General features: G+C 40.3%; 1 protein-coding gene across 2 annotated transcripts in view; it reads left to right on the top strand.

Moving 5' to 3' along the window:
• The first annotated feature begins 556 nt into the window (after nucleotides 1–556).
• Nucleotides 557–16,757, top strand: part of SLTM (SAFB like transcription modulator) — a 28,892-nt gene continuing 12,691 nt past the window's right edge. Inside the window, exons 1-8 of one of the 2 annotated variants that reach the window (XM_084641189.1) lie at nucleotides 557–768; nucleotides 1,781–1,868; nucleotides 9,929–9,993; nucleotides 10,390–10,578; nucleotides 10,849–10,896; nucleotides 11,982–12,009; nucleotides 13,359–13,827; nucleotides 14,377–14,426. In XM_084641189.1, the coding sequence (XP_084497315.1) occupies nucleotides 595–768; nucleotides 1,781–1,868; nucleotides 9,929–9,993; nucleotides 10,390–10,578; nucleotides 10,849–10,896; nucleotides 11,982–12,009; nucleotides 13,359–13,827; nucleotides 14,377–14,426 (1,111 nt within the window). In that variant the 5' untranslated portion in view covers nucleotides 557–594. The remainder of the gene's footprint in view (nucleotides 769–1,780; nucleotides 1,869–9,928; nucleotides 9,994–10,389; nucleotides 10,579–10,848; nucleotides 10,897–11,981; nucleotides 12,010–13,358; nucleotides 13,828–14,376; nucleotides 14,427–16,757) is intronic. The other variant, XM_084641190.1, reaches the window with a different exon arrangement.

Below are 16,757 nucleotides of genomic sequence, written 5' to 3' on the forward strand. Positions count from 1 at the left end.
TTGAGAATTTGGGGTTGGCAATGCTAGAGTAGCTTTCAGGATCATACTGTTTTCCTTAGGCTAATACAGTTTCTTTAGGAGAACGGGACTCTACCATTGTGGCCTAGCAGGTCCCAAACTTGAGAGGCCCCAGAGATGCACAGGAAGGCATGGGCTGGCTGATCAGAGGCTCTGCGGTTCCTGGGCCTCCGTGGCTGCCCATGACAGAACCCGGGGCGCCGAGCAGGGAGCCTTGCAGAGAACATACCACAGCCCCCAGCTCTCGGGGCTGGAGTCGGTCACAACAGGAGTTCCCTCAGTCCTGCCCATAGCCAGCTCCACCTTCACCTCCTCCCCACAGAGCACCCCTTCTCCCAGCCCCCGGGCGGGGACCAGAGCTCCCCAGACACGCCCCCTGGCGCAGGGCGGGCCGGCTGGGCGGGGAAGAGAGCGGGACTCGAGATAAGCCTCGGGGAACAGGAAAGAGCCGGGCAACGCGCATGCCCGTTTCAGCCCGGTCCTGTGCGGCCGCCATCCGGGTACTGACGGAGGGCGGGATCAAGCGGCTGAGGGGGTTTCATTGTGCGTGCAGCTACCGCGCTCACTCGCCCTAAAATGGCCGCCGCTGCCGCCGTCTCCTCTCCAGCTGCAGCCCCGTCCGCGGGGCCAGCCCAGATGGAGAGCAAGAAGATCACCGACCTGCGGGTCATCGATCTCAAGTCGGAGCTGAAGCGGCGCAATCTGGACATCACCGGGGTGAAGACCGTGCTCATCTCCCGGCTCAAGCAGGTGAGAGGCCGGCGTAGGCCGCGCGGCCAGGCCAGGCCAGGCCGTACTTTGCTCTCTGGTTTCGGGAGCCTGCTGGGGCCTTGCCCGGCGTTGAGCTCCGGCGGCGGGCGAACCCCTGCCGTTCACGGCGCTGCCCCGGAGGGGTCTCTGTGCTCCTCGCCCACGAGGACCGCTGCGCACCCCCTGAGGGGCTCGTCTGGGCGCGCAGCCCTGGCGCCCGCAAACGGGCCCGCCGCCCGGCTGTTTTAAATCCTTATGTGGTTGGTGGTGGAGGCAGGGCGTGGTTCCCTGGGCTGGTCTGAGCAGAAATCTGGATTTGGACATCGCCACAGCATTTTTCATCTGCCACCTCCCTTCCGAGGTAGGGGCAGCCCCGTACTACGGGATTGAGCCCAGCACACGCAGCCAGGCACCTCTCCGGTGCTGGGCTCCCCCTGTAAAACAGCCTGGCCCTAACCCCTGTTTTGCCATTGCTCAGGCTTGGCATAGATGGCTGAGGCTATTTGCGTTGCTTGGTAAGCTCCGTGGTTCTGTTGCTTCGGCACCCTTCTCTGTTGAGTCTGTATGGGGCCTGTTTACAGCAGAAGGCTGTCTGCTTTCTTCTGACATCGCCTGAGCATCTCAAGGTACGGCTGCCACGAAATTACTGTGGTGGGTTGCTGGCCTGTGCAAATGCAGGAATGTTCTTCTAACAGTATTATTTTCGTAGGGTTTTGGCCTAGCCTAAATGTTGCCGTCGTTACGTTTAAATTGCCTTGTAGCATTTCGTTTTGTGTGAGTAGTATGTTGATCTGTGTTACATTTTGTAAAAATGTTACTCTAATCACTTAGGTTGCTGCCATTACCTAGATTATTTTCCTCTTCTGGTCCTCCAGGAGTTTTAAATGTACTATCTAATCTGAATCCCTTAATACTTTGTATTTAGGAAGAACAAGTCATTAGGCTTTTGTGTATGTAAATTATCAACTTCTAGTTAAATTTCATAAAACATTTATTATTTGGTTTTATTTAGGCTATTGAAGAAGAGGGAGGAGATCCAGATAATATTGAAATAACTGTTTCAGCTGATACACCTATCAAGAAGCCAACAAAAGGCAAAGGTTAAAACCTATTAATACAAATTATATTGTGAAAATCTATTTACTTAAGGTTTTTAAAAGTTTAATTGTCAAATTAAAAATAAGTTTTTACCTATTGTGAATACTGAGAAATAGGCCTTGTGGATATCCGCCCAAATTATGAGTAGTTGTGCTTGATACAGTTGTCCACTTTTCTACAAATTTAGTCAAACAGGGTTCTCTCTCTTCTCCACCCCGCTCCCCAAAAAAAAACAAAAAAACAAACCACACTTGAGGACTGTCTCACACATTTACTGGTATCTGCTACTTAATTGTTTTTTCTGGAAATGCTCAGCCTCTATTAAAGATTGTCATTGAACTTGAAGGGAGGGAAAGTGTCAAGTGATGAAGGTGACTGTACACCAAAAATAAGTGGCCAGTCTAAAACGGAATTGCATGTCAATCTTCAACCGATATTCTTGCATAAAGAATTTTTGAATAAGTCTTATCTGTACTGTTTGGGATAAACGCAAAAAGAAACAAAATAGACTTGGTTTTGCTTCTAATAGTCAATTTCACTTTCTCATTTGAAATTACTACATTGTTAAGGAGGAAACTTAAAATTGTATGGAAGCTTGAAAATTTAGAAGCCTTTCTACTGATCTTGTTATACTGGGTTGTGTATTTAGCAAAAAGTAAACTAAGACCTGAGTTACTCCTTCTGCTGCTATGGTTAGTGTTTGCCTCCTTTCTTCTTCAGCCCTCTAAATCATGACTGATATGCACACCACTATATTGAATTGGCCTCTGACAAGGTCCCTCTTGGATAGTCTAGACCTTCACCCTGTCACTCTGCCTTCTGAGGATATTACTGTTTGGGGAAGTCTTTGACAGCTGCTATTTAAGATGTGGCTTCCAGCTTTTCTGTAGCAATATGTAGAAATTATAGGTTTACCTATAAAATATGAACCCTTCCCTTTTTTCAAAAAGATGTCATTGGTCTTAAGATGAGTTCTCACTTTCTCCTCACCCACTTTGAAAATTTATGGAAATGGATTATAATTGGATGCTTGCGTGATTCACATATGTTTCTGTTAACAAGGGCCCTTTGATAGAACCTGAATATAATTCACACTGTTCATATTTGTTTTCTATAACATTACAAACACACTGCTTGGCTGACTGCATGGAAGAATGATACTCTTACCGTATTCAGATATGTTCATCTTCTAAAGTGAATATCCTGAAGGAATGTTTTCATTTGTCAATATAATCTGTCAGATTTTCCCAGTCTTGGCTTTCAGTGGACTTACTGCAATACCTTTTCGTCCACAGTGAGACCAAAGTGACTGTTTAGCAACCATATATTCCTTTGTTAGTTACTTTGGTTAGGATGATATGCATTAATTTAACCCCATGATGTTGTTTTCCCCTCCTGCTTGTTTCTCTCTTCCACGATAGAGATTTAACTTTTCTGCTAAAATGCTATTACTTTAATCTCTTATAAACCTGACTCTTTCCTCCAGTTGGAAAGACTAGCACTTGGAAAAATGCATTGGTTAGCTTGTCCCAGGAAGTTTTCCCTGGTAAGCAGGGGAATTTAAGCCATTAATTTCTTCAGAAACTGAGCTTTCCTTTAAGACTTAACCTCTAGTGTAAACACAGGTTATGTCAGCATAACTTAAATCATTCAGAGGTCTGAATAAACCACCCACAAGCGATGTAAATTACATCGACATGAGGGCCGGTGTGGACAATGCTATGGACGGCACTCTTTTCAACATAGAGGTGCAACTGCACCACTGTATGTGTAGACAAGCTCTAAGACTCAAGCCATTCTGGTTTCAAAAATAGTCCTTTAGTGTCAACAGATGCAGTTTTCCCTCCCTGATAGACTTTTCAAACCAACTGCTGTAGTTTCTGCTGCTCATAGCTTTCTCTGGGCTGCTGCAGGGTGAAGCTAATAAGTATCTAGCAGGCTTTACTGTTGCTATTCAGAACATTATAGTAAGGACAATTTTACTGCTCCCTGAACTTGATACAGCTACTGCTGGGGTGGGGGAAAGCTGTGAACAGCAGGACTGCCACTGAAGTTGTAAGGGAAGTAGTAGATCCATTAGAAGGAGGCTGGGGGAAGGATAAGAAGGAAGAGAGCCTTCTTTGGAACATCTGAAAGGGAGACCAAAGGTTTTTCCATTCAAGTAGCAACTTCAGACTTTTCAGAGAGCAAATCAGTAGAGGTCTTCAAAATTAAAAAAAAAAGCTAATAGGTGTCCAACTTTTCAGGCCCAGATAAAACTGAGTGCTAAATAGAACTTGCTTGAATAACTTCTGTTGTGCCGCTTCACTCCTGGATTTAATAGCTAATACCTCGTGTGCAGGCACATTGTTTTTTGTATTTTTTTGTTTTTAAAATCTCGTTTCCTTAATCACCTGTTCAGTGCTGAATGCTGTCACCAAAATGTTGTTCTGGCCACATGTGAAGATCCTAGTAACTTTTTAGGTGTCTAGGTCAGATGTTGTAACTCACCTACAAGGGAATTATGTAATGTTTTCTGTGAAATATTATTAGATGTGAACATTCCCCTGGAGTATTTGCAACCCAAATGCTGCAGCTTTGTGCTAATGCTCAGGAACTTGAGTTTGAAACATTTTGTCTATAACATAAAATAAAACAGGATGAATAAGTAGTAAACATTAAAGCAAGTTTTAATACCAAGATGCTAACGCAAGCAAGGACATTAGTTAATTTGTTAAACTATATTTAAACAAGACCCATTGGTTTCACATAACAAACTTCCTTGTCTAATTTCAGGCCATAATTGCAGTTTAAAGGCAGTGTGTATTTGTGGAAGTAACATGCATCTGCCTGTAGATATCTGACCCTGATACCACCAGAATGAATTTGGTTCCTTTACTATCCAACCCCATTATATCACTAAAAGATGTATATTTACTAGCACATGCTATAGTACTGTTGCCGTCTTATTCCTCCACACTACTTAACCTTCATGTCCCTAAATGATATAGCGCCCTCCTGAATGTCAATCTTTCAAAAATAATAAAATACTTAAAGATAAGGCACATCTCTACCCCAAAAAAGACCCCTAGTTTTCCTGGCTGTTAATGATATCCACCAACGCAGATTTTTTTGTGTCAGTCAAACATGCTACTTGGCGTCAGTACAAAAACTGTACACAATACTGCTGTGCAGTAGAACTATAATATCGTATCCAAGGGAGATAGTGACATTTGAAGTGACTTATACAGTCATGCCACTTGTTACATCAAGTTTCTTGGTATAAACCCTGCTGTCTGTATTCACATACATTTCCCTGCCACTACTCCTTGGTTACCTATATCTCTGGCTGATAGTTTTCAAGAGGCATCTGTCTCTCAACAGGAAAAACTGATGTATACTAGATAATCTTCCACCACCATTTAACTCAGTTTCCTTTGGGATACTCCTAAATGCCTCAGTCTATTAGTGTGATCTTATCTCTGCCCCCTTTTATTATCGGGCACAGTCCTGCAGTGTTCACTTATTGTGGATGGTGCCTCTTCCAGGGCTGATGCCTCCCCTTGAGGTCTCTAAACCTATTGTACTCTCTCACACTGTGAGCCCTCTCTTGTTCCAGGATCTGCATCTTCCTCTTCATGATTTGGCCCTCCAGTCATGTCATTTCCTCTTCTGGGGTATAGAATCTCACTGGACCTGCTGTCCAGACAATGCCACTCTGTCAGTGGCTAGTAGGGGAACCTAGACCTGCACCCTATTCTGGGTTCTAGCACAAAGACCCTGTAACATGCAGCCAAGGTCTGGTCAGTCCACAGTCTTGCTGCTCACGTTCGTTCTCTCTCTGGACTGCTTCCTACTCCCAACGGGTTTTCTTCTCCGCCCTTCTCTCTTCTGAGGGCTTGTCTACACTTAAGCACTACAGTGGCACAGCTGCATCACTGTAGCAGTTAGTGAAGAAGCTACCTATGCCAATGGAAGATCTTTTCCCATTGGTGTAGAGCTCCACCTCCTCCACGGGGAAGTCCTCCTGTCAACATAACGCTGTCTATACCAGATATCAGAGGGTAGCTCTGTTCGTCTGTATCCACAAAAACAAGTCCAGTGGCACCTTAAAGGCTAACAGATTTATTTGAGCCTAAGCTTTCGTTGGTAAGAAGATGCATGGAGTGAAAATTACAGATGCAGACATAAATATATTGGCACATGAAGAGAAGGGAGTTACCTCACAAGTGGAGAGCCAGTGTTGACATGGCCAATTCGATCAGGGTGGATGTAGTCCACTCCCAATAATAGATGAGGAGGTGTCAATTCCAGGAGAGGCAAAGCTGCTTTTGTAATGAGCCAGCCAGTCCCTATTCAAGCCCAAATTAATGGTGTTAAATTTGCAAATGAATTTTAGTTCTACTGTTTCTCTTTGAAGTCTGTTTCTGAAGGTTTTTTTTGTTCAAGTATAGCTATTTTCAAATCTGCAAACAATCTTCCTGGACATAGTTATACTGACATAAAATTTGGAATGTAGACCAAGCTGTACTATACCTTTTTTCTTCAGAACCAGTGTCTTACTCTTTCCAGGGGTTCCCTCCTTCCTTCTCTAATGAACAGAAGGTGGGTGCAAGTTTCCTCACTGCAGCCCTTTCTGTTGTCAGCTTCTAGGCTTTATACTAGCCCAGCCCATACCTGCTCAGCTGAGCTTCATTTTTCAATTAGGGGTTGCTTTGCCAGCCTAAGCCCCTCATGTGTGGCCTATCATAACTGTCTCTGTCTCAGCTTCCTTAACCCTGTCAGGGCTGATGTGGGACGAAGGATCTTACAAGGTCATCTAATCCAACCCCGTGCTCAAAGGAGGACCGATCCCCAATTAAATCATCCCAGCCAGGGCTTTGTCAAGCCTGACCTTAAAAACTCCTAAAGAAGGAGATTCCACCACCTCACTAGGTAGCCCATTCCAGTGCTTCACCCTCCTAATGAAAAAGTTTTTTCCTAATATACAACCTAAACCTCCCCCACTGCAACTTGAGACTATTACTCCTTGTTCTGTCATCTGCTACAACTGAAAACAGACTAGATCCATCCTCTTTGGAACCCACTTTCAGGTAGTTGAAAGCCGCTATCAAATCCCCCCTCATTCCTCTCTTCCGCAGACTAAATAATCCCAGTCCTCTCAGCTTCTCCTCATAAGTCACGTGCTCCAGTCCCCTAATTATTTTTGTTGCCCTCCGCTGGACTCTTTGTTGTTGTTGTGTGGGACACAATGCTCCAGATGAGGCCTCACCAATGCCGAATAGAGGGGAATGATCGTGTCCCTGGATCCGCTGGCAATGCTCCTACTTATACAGCCCAAAATGCTGTTAGACTTCTTGGCAACAAGGGCACACTGACTCATATCCAACTTCTCGTCCACTGTAACCCCTAGGTCCTTTTCTACAGAACTGCTGCGTAGCCACTTGGTCCCTAGTCTGTAGCAGTGCATGGGATTCTTTCCTGTGTGTTGCTATCTTGCTTTGTTTCATAGGCACTGCTGTGGGCTACCAGGGGTTCTCTAGCGACAATAACATGTGCCTTTTAGCCCTAAGTATTGGTCCTCTAGATTATGCTGACCTTGCATAACAGTTGTTCTCTTGCTGAAAAAATGCTTTCCGGGGATCTGACCTTAGCTGTGTGGGCACACATAACTCTGTGCTTGTTCACCTGTGGATGGACCAGTAGTAATCTAGTTCATTTACGTCAGCACCATTGAATAGTACTGAACACTTCAGTCTCTGAGGGCCTCTTTTTGTCAAGATATACTGTCAATATTAGAGAGCCATATTGCACCAACATTAGAAAACTATCTGCATCAGCACCTTTAAGTAGTAATTGCACTGGAATAAGTTGTACTGATACTTTTTTGAGGGGACAAGGGCATCATAGTTTCACTAGAAGAGGACTATTTTCTCATATTTGGAACACGCTCTTGTAACATCAAGGAATAAATGTCTGCTTGCTTTTATTTCAATGTATTAAGGTGGACTGCAAGTACTTGATCATCATGGAGAGAGAGACTTGGAGTAGCAACAAGTGTCCTCCTGTCTGGTCTTGGCTATACAAAAAATAAAAATGGAAAAATCCTTCTGATACTCCCATTCATTTGGCTTCTGATGAGGACACTTTCAGAAATCTGGCTTTCAAGAGAGATGCCTTTGAGTGCCATAATGTCTGAGGACTTTCATGTCGGGGGGAAGAGCACCTCTCCCACCACAAAATGGTTCTAGTTAATTTTCCTGTGCATGGCAAGCAGATGAATTTTAGAAACACCCTTTGAAGAGTCTAGAGACTGACAGCTATTCAATGAAATAGGCCTTTGCTGGACACCTGTAGCATCAAGAACACTTGCCTCATGAGCATAGTGTGTGTGTTTATCTGGATACGGGTGCAGGAGAAGTTCAAGGATCTAGGGTAGAACATGGAGAAGCCCTGTGAATGCCAACAAAGCATTCAATTTGATTGATTCTTTTTTGTTTTAATAAGAAGCAAATTGTGAAGCCGAAAGGACAAGTACAAAAGTCCCTGTTCAGTGATAATGCTTTTAATTACATTTCATTCTTCATTTATCCTTTGTTTACATGGACTAGAAGATTGTTGGAACATACCTGAATATAGCTGCCACTGGCAGGATTGCCCAAGTTTACTTTAAAAAAAAAAAAAGTACCATTCTAAAACAGTCTAGATTAGACTCATGTTCCCAAGATCTGAGGATTCCATGGAGTGGAAAGCATCTTTCTGTTAAGTCACTCACCTTCTAAGGAAGGCTAGCATCTTAAAACATGCCTTTTTGATCATAATTTTTTCGTTGCCACTTGTACCTTGCTAATTTCATGGTATTGCACTCCAAATACAAAGCAGCAATGCTAAACATGGCAAAAGGATGCCTTTTTAATTCAAATCTGAATTGATCTATAATTGCATTTATAAAAACTAATTTGGGCATTTACCTGTATCTTACTCATGTAACTAATGAGAGAGAACGGTCAATGTGTGTCTTGTTTGGTCAGGAAGTTTGCAAGTTTTCAAGTGCTGTTTAGAACTTGCCTCTTAGAAGAATTAAAAAAAAAAAAAAAAAAAAGCTGATTCTCTTTGTTACATCAAAGGTGGATGTGGGGCTGTTTGTGCTAAGGAGTGATGTACTTCAATTCTCTAGATATACTGTCCATCCCTTGGAAGAAGGGGAGGGTGAAAAGTTGAAGAGCAAATCATTAATGTGTTCTTAGTGTCAAATACACTAAGTAGCAAAAAGCCTTCATTGGCAAAGTTGTTATCATAATTGCCCATGTCATCCCAGCTGCATCTGGTCATGGATTCCCACAGAAACCCATTTGCACCAATTCTGATCAGATTGTGCATTTTGATCTTTTCTAAAAGGTTACTCACAGGCTGATACTTGGGATTAAGTTGTTCAGTGTCTTTTTATTCATGTAATTATTTGAAGTGCACAACATGTGGGTTACTCCTTTGGAAAGGATAAGTGATGGACTCCAATGGAGTTCTGTCAGTCACCTTATCCACTCCCTTACTGCCACCCCCCCCCCCCCCAAAAAAAAAAAGTACATGCACAATGCTAGATTTGTGACAGCGGTCTCAGAGGGAGAGTTGTCAATATTTTCAACTTCATGGAAAATATTCATTGCCAGGTCTTAATTCTAAAGTTTAGCTCCTAGAGTTGGTTGCTAACTACAATTAATGCTACTTCATTCATTGTTATCAGAATTACTACATAACTTTTTTTTTTTTTTTAAATTTAAGAATTGAGTCTGAAGAGCAAGGAATAAATTCTAAAGGGGAGAGGTCAGAATTGAAGAAGCACCATTTTGTTGATTGTGCACTGTCAAATGATTACATACCAACTCCATTTCATAACCCTTGAGTTTCATCTTAAAACATAATGTTGTTTGGGAATTATACCATGGTGAGTGATTCAGTTGAGCTGTAGTATTCTGGAGAACAGTTAGTTGAACCTTCCTTCTCTTGCACCATAATGCATATGAAGTAAAGTCTTACAAAAGGAGTTGCTTTCAACTGTAGTCATTAGCGTATCCTGTCTTTTTAGGTAAAAAACAGGAAACTGATGAATTAAGTGGTGATACTTCAGTGGAAGATGATTCCTTTGTCAAGGTAATAACTAAATTTCTTTGAGAACTTATATACTGAACTGTTCTAGTCCGGTAAATGAAGCAAAGTTTTAGCTGAAAAGGTCCATTTGACACAAGCTAACTTAAATGGAGATCTAAATCATTGTTCATGCTGTGTTTACACTACTACAAGATATTTGATCATATCTTATTCCACACACATTCAGTTATATGGCTTGATTTATCTTGATGCATACCTTTCTGCATGTGAGCATGCTGTGTGCTTCAAAATAAATGGGAACTCTAGGAAGGACAACAATAAAGAATGTTGAAAATGTAGCTATTTTGATATCCTTTTGAAGAAGCAATGGCTCTGTTTCACTGGAAGTAAAATCTAGCTCATGCCTCTAGTTATACCATATGTTCTTCTGATTGAAAGGAAAGTGAGTTGGAGGTTCAAGACGCAAGCGATCAAGATGGAAATGATGAACTGAAGGACTTTGAAGAAGTTGGTGAAAATGAAGAGGAGAACTCGCATTCTAAAGAACTGCCTCCTTCAGAAAAGAAATATTCTGATTCAAAACAGGGGGAGACAAGAGAAGATGCAGAAAAAGATTTTGAAAGCCAGGTACCTTGCCACACTTGTTAAAATCTATATGAACTTTCATCGAAAAACACATTTCTGTTTAGTCTGTCTAAAACTCTTTGGGGCTAAAGTTTGTCTCTTTTAGTCTGTCTTATTCAGCTCACTAAAAGAGGTAGTACTTCTTCAAACTCCCCTGCTCCTCTTAACCTGTCTAAGTAGTACAGAGCTGAATTCCTGACTCTTTAGGTGCTTTTGTAAGTGTCATTATTACTAGCTTGTTTAGCAAGCCCCTTGTCTGTGTTTTCAACTTAGGAAAATGATCTTCAAGACACAGAAGATGATACATTTCCAACTGTCCATGTAAGTTCCAAATGGTCTTGTTAAACTTGCGATTAGGAAATTGAAGCAAAGCCTGGCTTAAAGTGACCTTCTTTCTCAGTTAAGTTACCAGGCTTGCACCTTTGAGCTTCTGATGGTATAATACATATGTTTGCAAATGACTGCAATACAGGCTTTGCTTGCTGTATTAAGGATGACCTGGACTTCGAGATGTCCTCTCAAAGTGACTATACTTGGCTCTTGTGGGAGCATTATACACACACTTAACTAATCTACCCAAAAATACTTTGAGGTACCTCTTTAGTGAAACTTAAGAACTATATGTAGTATCTCTAACACAATGTATACAAAATCCTCCTCTCTTTCATTTCAGAACTTCATTTCCAAAGTTAAAATTTTAAAAATGATGATCTGGAGATGAAGGTTCAGATACCTTTGTTTAAAAAAAGTAAAGTTCTTCCAGTTCTGAAATTCATACAGCGTTCCAGACACTTCTGATGAAGACATCCAGAATATGTAAAATAATATATATACACATACATACATACACAGTGGAAGTAGATCATCATCTTCCTCTCAGTTAACTTTGATAACACAAAAAAGTAAACATTGGTTAAACAGCATATGTATCAGACATTTCCTGTATAATAATCAAACCAGGGAGACTCTCACTTTCAAGTCTAACACTAGTTAATTGCCTTTGATAGAACAGTGCAACAGAACAGAGATCATATTACTTGTTGCTCTCATTCTGAAGACCTTAACTCTAGACACATATCAAGTAACACTTTGACTACAAGAGAAGTTGGTAACGTGTTGCCACCAGTTGTAAGTTCCCTTTCATGGAAAAGGGAACTTTTCTAGAAAGGGAAATGTTCTTAACTGGAAAACAAAGATGTTACTGAATGCTGTGATATGAATTCTCACTGGCTACAAAAGATGGTATAAACAATGTGTACCATCAACTTCTAATTAAACTGTTTAGTTTTTGGAAACAGTTCCTTAATTCATAAATTCTGATTACTGTGGACTTGAAATTCATAACTTTTGTGCTTAAACTCTCATAACAAACAGATACTTAAATTTGATTTCCCCCTGTCTTGCAGAATGGTGAAGAGGAAGAAAATGAAAAAGGTATGTTTTGAAATTTAGTAGAGTTGAGAGGTTTTAAACTGGTAGATTAAAAGTGAAACTTGCTTAATTTTTAGTCTGTTAACATTAGGTTTGTCTCTAGTATTAAGTATTGACTGTCTCTGTATTAAGCTCACTAAGATCCATGTACTCAGTGGATTTATTTTTCTCTTAAGAGTGGATGATAGTACATATCAGTTACTGTGGTGGATGTATGCTTATTATTAATTAAAAACAAACCAAATATGCAAGGACTTCTGTTTCTATGGTGCAATAAATCTTGAAGCACAAATTGAAGACTTGCACTGCAGTAACTGGTAGATGCTTAACAGAATGAGACAGTACATTACTATACTGAACTTCGAAAACTTGCCAATTATGGACCATCATCTACTTGACTTTTCACATACTGTCATCCACATGCTGCCAGGTTGTGCTTAGGATGGTAAAGGAAGCTTTCAGAAACGTGGAGGAGTCTAAACAGCGGCTTTTTTTTTTAAAGCCATTCTACTTACTAATGCTACAGAAGAAGTGTGACACATCTGACCAACCAGAGACTTTCTGGAGAGAAATCAAAGGATTCTACATATTGTGGACTAGAAAGATCATGGAGCACTTTCACTTTAAACAAGATGGACAGTGTTGAAGTTGGAGAATAAACCTACAGACTCACCATTTACGAGGGACCCTATCGCTGAAGCATCTGTTTTGTGAGAATGCAAGAATATTGTTGGAGATACTGCTTATGGGACTGAGAATGAATACTGAAAATCTGCAAAGTGGATGAAGACTGAAAACCAGTTTGCTACGAACTTTGAAGTTCACACTTCGGTTTCTGCAGCAGACTTGTTCAGCTATCTTGACTGCCAAACAACCATTCAGAAAGGAGGATCAAGACAGAACCTTGAAACTGTATTGAAGACTGACTTAGACTCTCCCGACTGTCACTCTTAAGGATTTTGGAAGGTTAAAAGTCTTACAACAAGGAAGTTTTCAAACACTGATTAAATCAAACTGCAAGCATCTGAAGAAAGCCTTTCTTTATGGCATATTAACACCTACAGCGGAAAATGGATACTTGCTATGAAAAACTGGTATCTGCAGGATGGAACCATTTTCTGACTCCTACTGTTTGTTGGTATTTGTCTTTTAGAAAATGTATTTTGCCATGGCGAATGAGTGATCCTGGGTGAAGGATTTATTTACATGTTAATACACCTTGTTTTTTCCCCCTAATCTTCCATCAGTGCTAATAACTGGCTTTGTATTTTCTAGGTCCTATTCTAGCTTATGCATATAAAATTGTTTAAACTTCTTGTTTTGCCATATTTATTCCTGTTAAATCCTCTTAGATAAAGCAGGTTCTGGTGATGGTATACAAGAAGTATCTAAACCTCTGCCTTCAGAAGAAAGCCTAGCTGAGGCTGATCATACGACTCATGAAGAGATGGAAGCTAACACATCTGTGAAAGAAGCTGAGGATGATAACATATCGGTTACAATCCAGGCTGAAGATGCCATCACTCTGGATTTTGATGGTGATGACCTCCTAGAAACAGGTAAAAATGTGAAAATTACAGATTCTGAAGCAAGTAAGCCAAAAGATGGGCAGGATACCATTGCACAGAGCCTGGAGAAGGAAAGCAAGGATTATGAGATGACTGAGAACCATAAAGATGGTAAGAAGGAAGACTGCGTGAAGGGTGATCCTGTCAAGAAGGAAGCCAGAGAAGGTTCAAAGAAAGCAGAATCTGGAGACAAAGAAAAGGACACTTTGAAGAAAGGTCCCTCGTCTACTGGGGCCTCTGGTCAAGCAAAGAGGTTTGTCTTTCTATGTCCGTTCTTTACGATACTGAGTACCAGCATTCAGTAAGATCACTCTACATTAAGGGGGTAGCAGCAAGCATCTTATAATTAATATCTTATGCTCCTGCCTATAGATATTTTTTTTGACCGCCATAAGTTACTTTTTAAAAATTCAAGATCTTCGTATAGAAACTATGTCCTACTGATTGCATTGTCGAATTGTCAGCATTTTATTTTTTATTTTTTTCAAATTGACAAGTTTAAGTGTCCTTGTGGTGATGGTAATGAACAGCTATCAGTTCTAAGAACACAAAATGAAGTCAAGTCCCCGTCCTGAAATCTGGAGAAGATTGCCATATATCCACTGAATAGAATTGTCAGAAAATCTAGATCTTCAGGCATCTTGGGGAAAATCAGTGCAAGAATCCATAAGGGAATCATTTTGTACAAATATAACCCAGTCCACCCCTTTTTGAAATGTTAACTTGCCTGCTAGTAGTAGTGTAAAATGCAGTGTCTAAAATTCTGTATTTTCAATTTTCTTTTGATGATTTGCTTCTCCAGCTCTGCTAAGGAATCCAAAGAAAGCAAAACAACATCAAAGGATGATAAAGGTAACTTAACTCCTACTGTAGCACTTAGTTTTATATTGCTATATCTTGTGATTTAAACACAGAATACTGTAAAATTGTATCCATAGTATACAGTTTTATTGTATCCATAGTATACATGGAAAGCCACCTTTTACTTTATCCGATAAATGGTAATCAATCTAGGAGGTGACCAAAAGCTAAATTACTGCAGAACATCTCTTAACCTGTTATATCTTCCTTGCCATGGACTAAAATGCCTTAGAGAATTGGTTCAGTTTTTGACTGAAGTCAATAATAGTAGGAGTACACTAGGCCTTAGTTTTCCTGTGGTTTTTTAATCCTCCAAGCTCCTTTCAAGTCAGTTAGCCCTAAGCAAATACTTTAAAACACATCAGTCTACTTCAGATCAATCATGAGTAGAAGGACAGCTCCATTTCTGGTTCTCATGGCTTTATTTTGAAGAATAAGTATTTTAGATACAGAACCTAAAATTAGTCACAGCCCTGTCCATGAATGTATAATACTCTAATCTTTTCTTCTGAAGTTCGTGTACAGTTGAACCTCAGAGTTACGAACACCTGTGGAATACAGGTTGTTTGTAACTGAAATTTTTGTAATGCTGAACAAAACGTTATGGTTATTCTTTCCAAAGTTCACAACTGAACATTGACTTAATACAGCTTTGAAACTTGACTATGCAGAAGAAAAATGCTGCTTTTAACCATCTAAATTTAAATGAAACCAGAACAAAAACAGTTTCCTTATCTTGTCCAATATTTTTAAAACTTTCCCTGTATTTTTTTAGTAGTTGACTTTTAACACAGTACTATAGTGCATTTGCTTTTTTGTTTTGTATCTGCTGTCTGATTGCGAACTTCTGGTTCCAAGTGAAGTATGTGGTTGACCAGTCAGTTTGAAATTCTGAGATTCTACTGTACATAGAAATTGTCTTGGCATTGCATTGTTACCCTTCTTAAAAAATGAAGGCTGTCAACTGACTAGCTGTCAACTGTACCAGTAGCAATGCCAGTTACAGGCATTTGTTTACTATATAGTTAGCAGAGTCTTAACTCCTTTTAGCTATTGGTCTGTCAGGGAAATTCCATTTGCTTTTACTGTATCTGTTACAACAAGAATTACATAGATGATAGTTGGTGAGCGTAATAAGATAAGTAATTGCTCTCCAAGCCTAAAAGGCCATGAGCACTGGGGAGAATCACAGCGAGGGACCATATCAAAGTCCTTAAATTGTCATGCATGGAATTCTTGTCCCCATCACAAAACATTTTTATTTGGAACTAAACAGAATGCTGTCCAGCAAATGGCATTTGTCTACAGAAAAACACTTCACACGTTGAATGTGAAAGTGTCACTTCCCGCATAATATTGTGGATACATGTTCATTATGTTCTCTTTGGATGTTTAACTTCATACATAACTTCAAATAACATTTTAATAACTAGGATACAGCAACTCCATTTTGTTACAACTAAAGCAAAAGATAACAGATTTTCACAGGAGTATCTTAAAACACGTGGACACTTAGACTGCTGGATTTGCAGTACACTGTAAAAAGGTCTAAGCATTAGGTATTCATAAAATTCCCCATCTAATATTTTTAAATATAGTACACTTAAGCATTACAGTCAATGATGTAGTTCAAATTTTTCCCTTTTGTTATTACTTAGGCTCAGTACATAATATGTAGTCTTTTCTCCAGATTACATGGGAAAAGATTAAGGACCCTCCAATACAACAGTGGCAAGTCTGTTTTTAGAATAAATAGTTTGTAGGGTTGGAAGTTCCAATTTTGGTACTATTGGCATTGCCTGTATGTATGCCTAGGACCCAAATGCGTTTGAATACAAACAACTGCAAGGTCAAATATCTAGGTATGACCTGCAGTTTTTGTTCCTACAGTATCTTGAAAAACAGTGATTCTGAAAAAGATTTAGGGGTCATGGTGGATAAGCAACTCTACACAAGTTCCCAGTGTGATGCTCTGACAAAAATGGCAAATGTGATCCTTAGATGTATAAATGGGAGTAGTGAGTAGGTAGGTAATCTTACTTCTCCCTCCGGCATTGGTGAGTACTAGAATACTGCATCCAGTTTTACTATCAACATTTTAAAAGATGTTGAAAAATTGGAGAGGGTCCAAAAAAGAGCCACAAAAATTATATGAAGCTTGGGAGAAAATATTTTACAGTGAAAGACTTAGAGCTCAGTCTTCTTTTTTAATAAACTAAAGGATTGAGGTGACTTCACAGTGCTGAATAAGTACCTTCATGAAGAGATAATACCACGCACTAAAGGATTCATTAATCTAACATAGAAGTGCATAACAAGAAC

The sequence above is a fragment of the Lepidochelys olivacea genome (assembly GCF_965140295.1).
Source record: "Lepidochelys olivacea isolate rLepOli2 genome assembly, chromosome: 10".
Lineage (NCBI taxonomy): Eukaryota > Metazoa > Chordata > Testudines > Cheloniidae > Lepidochelys > Lepidochelys olivacea.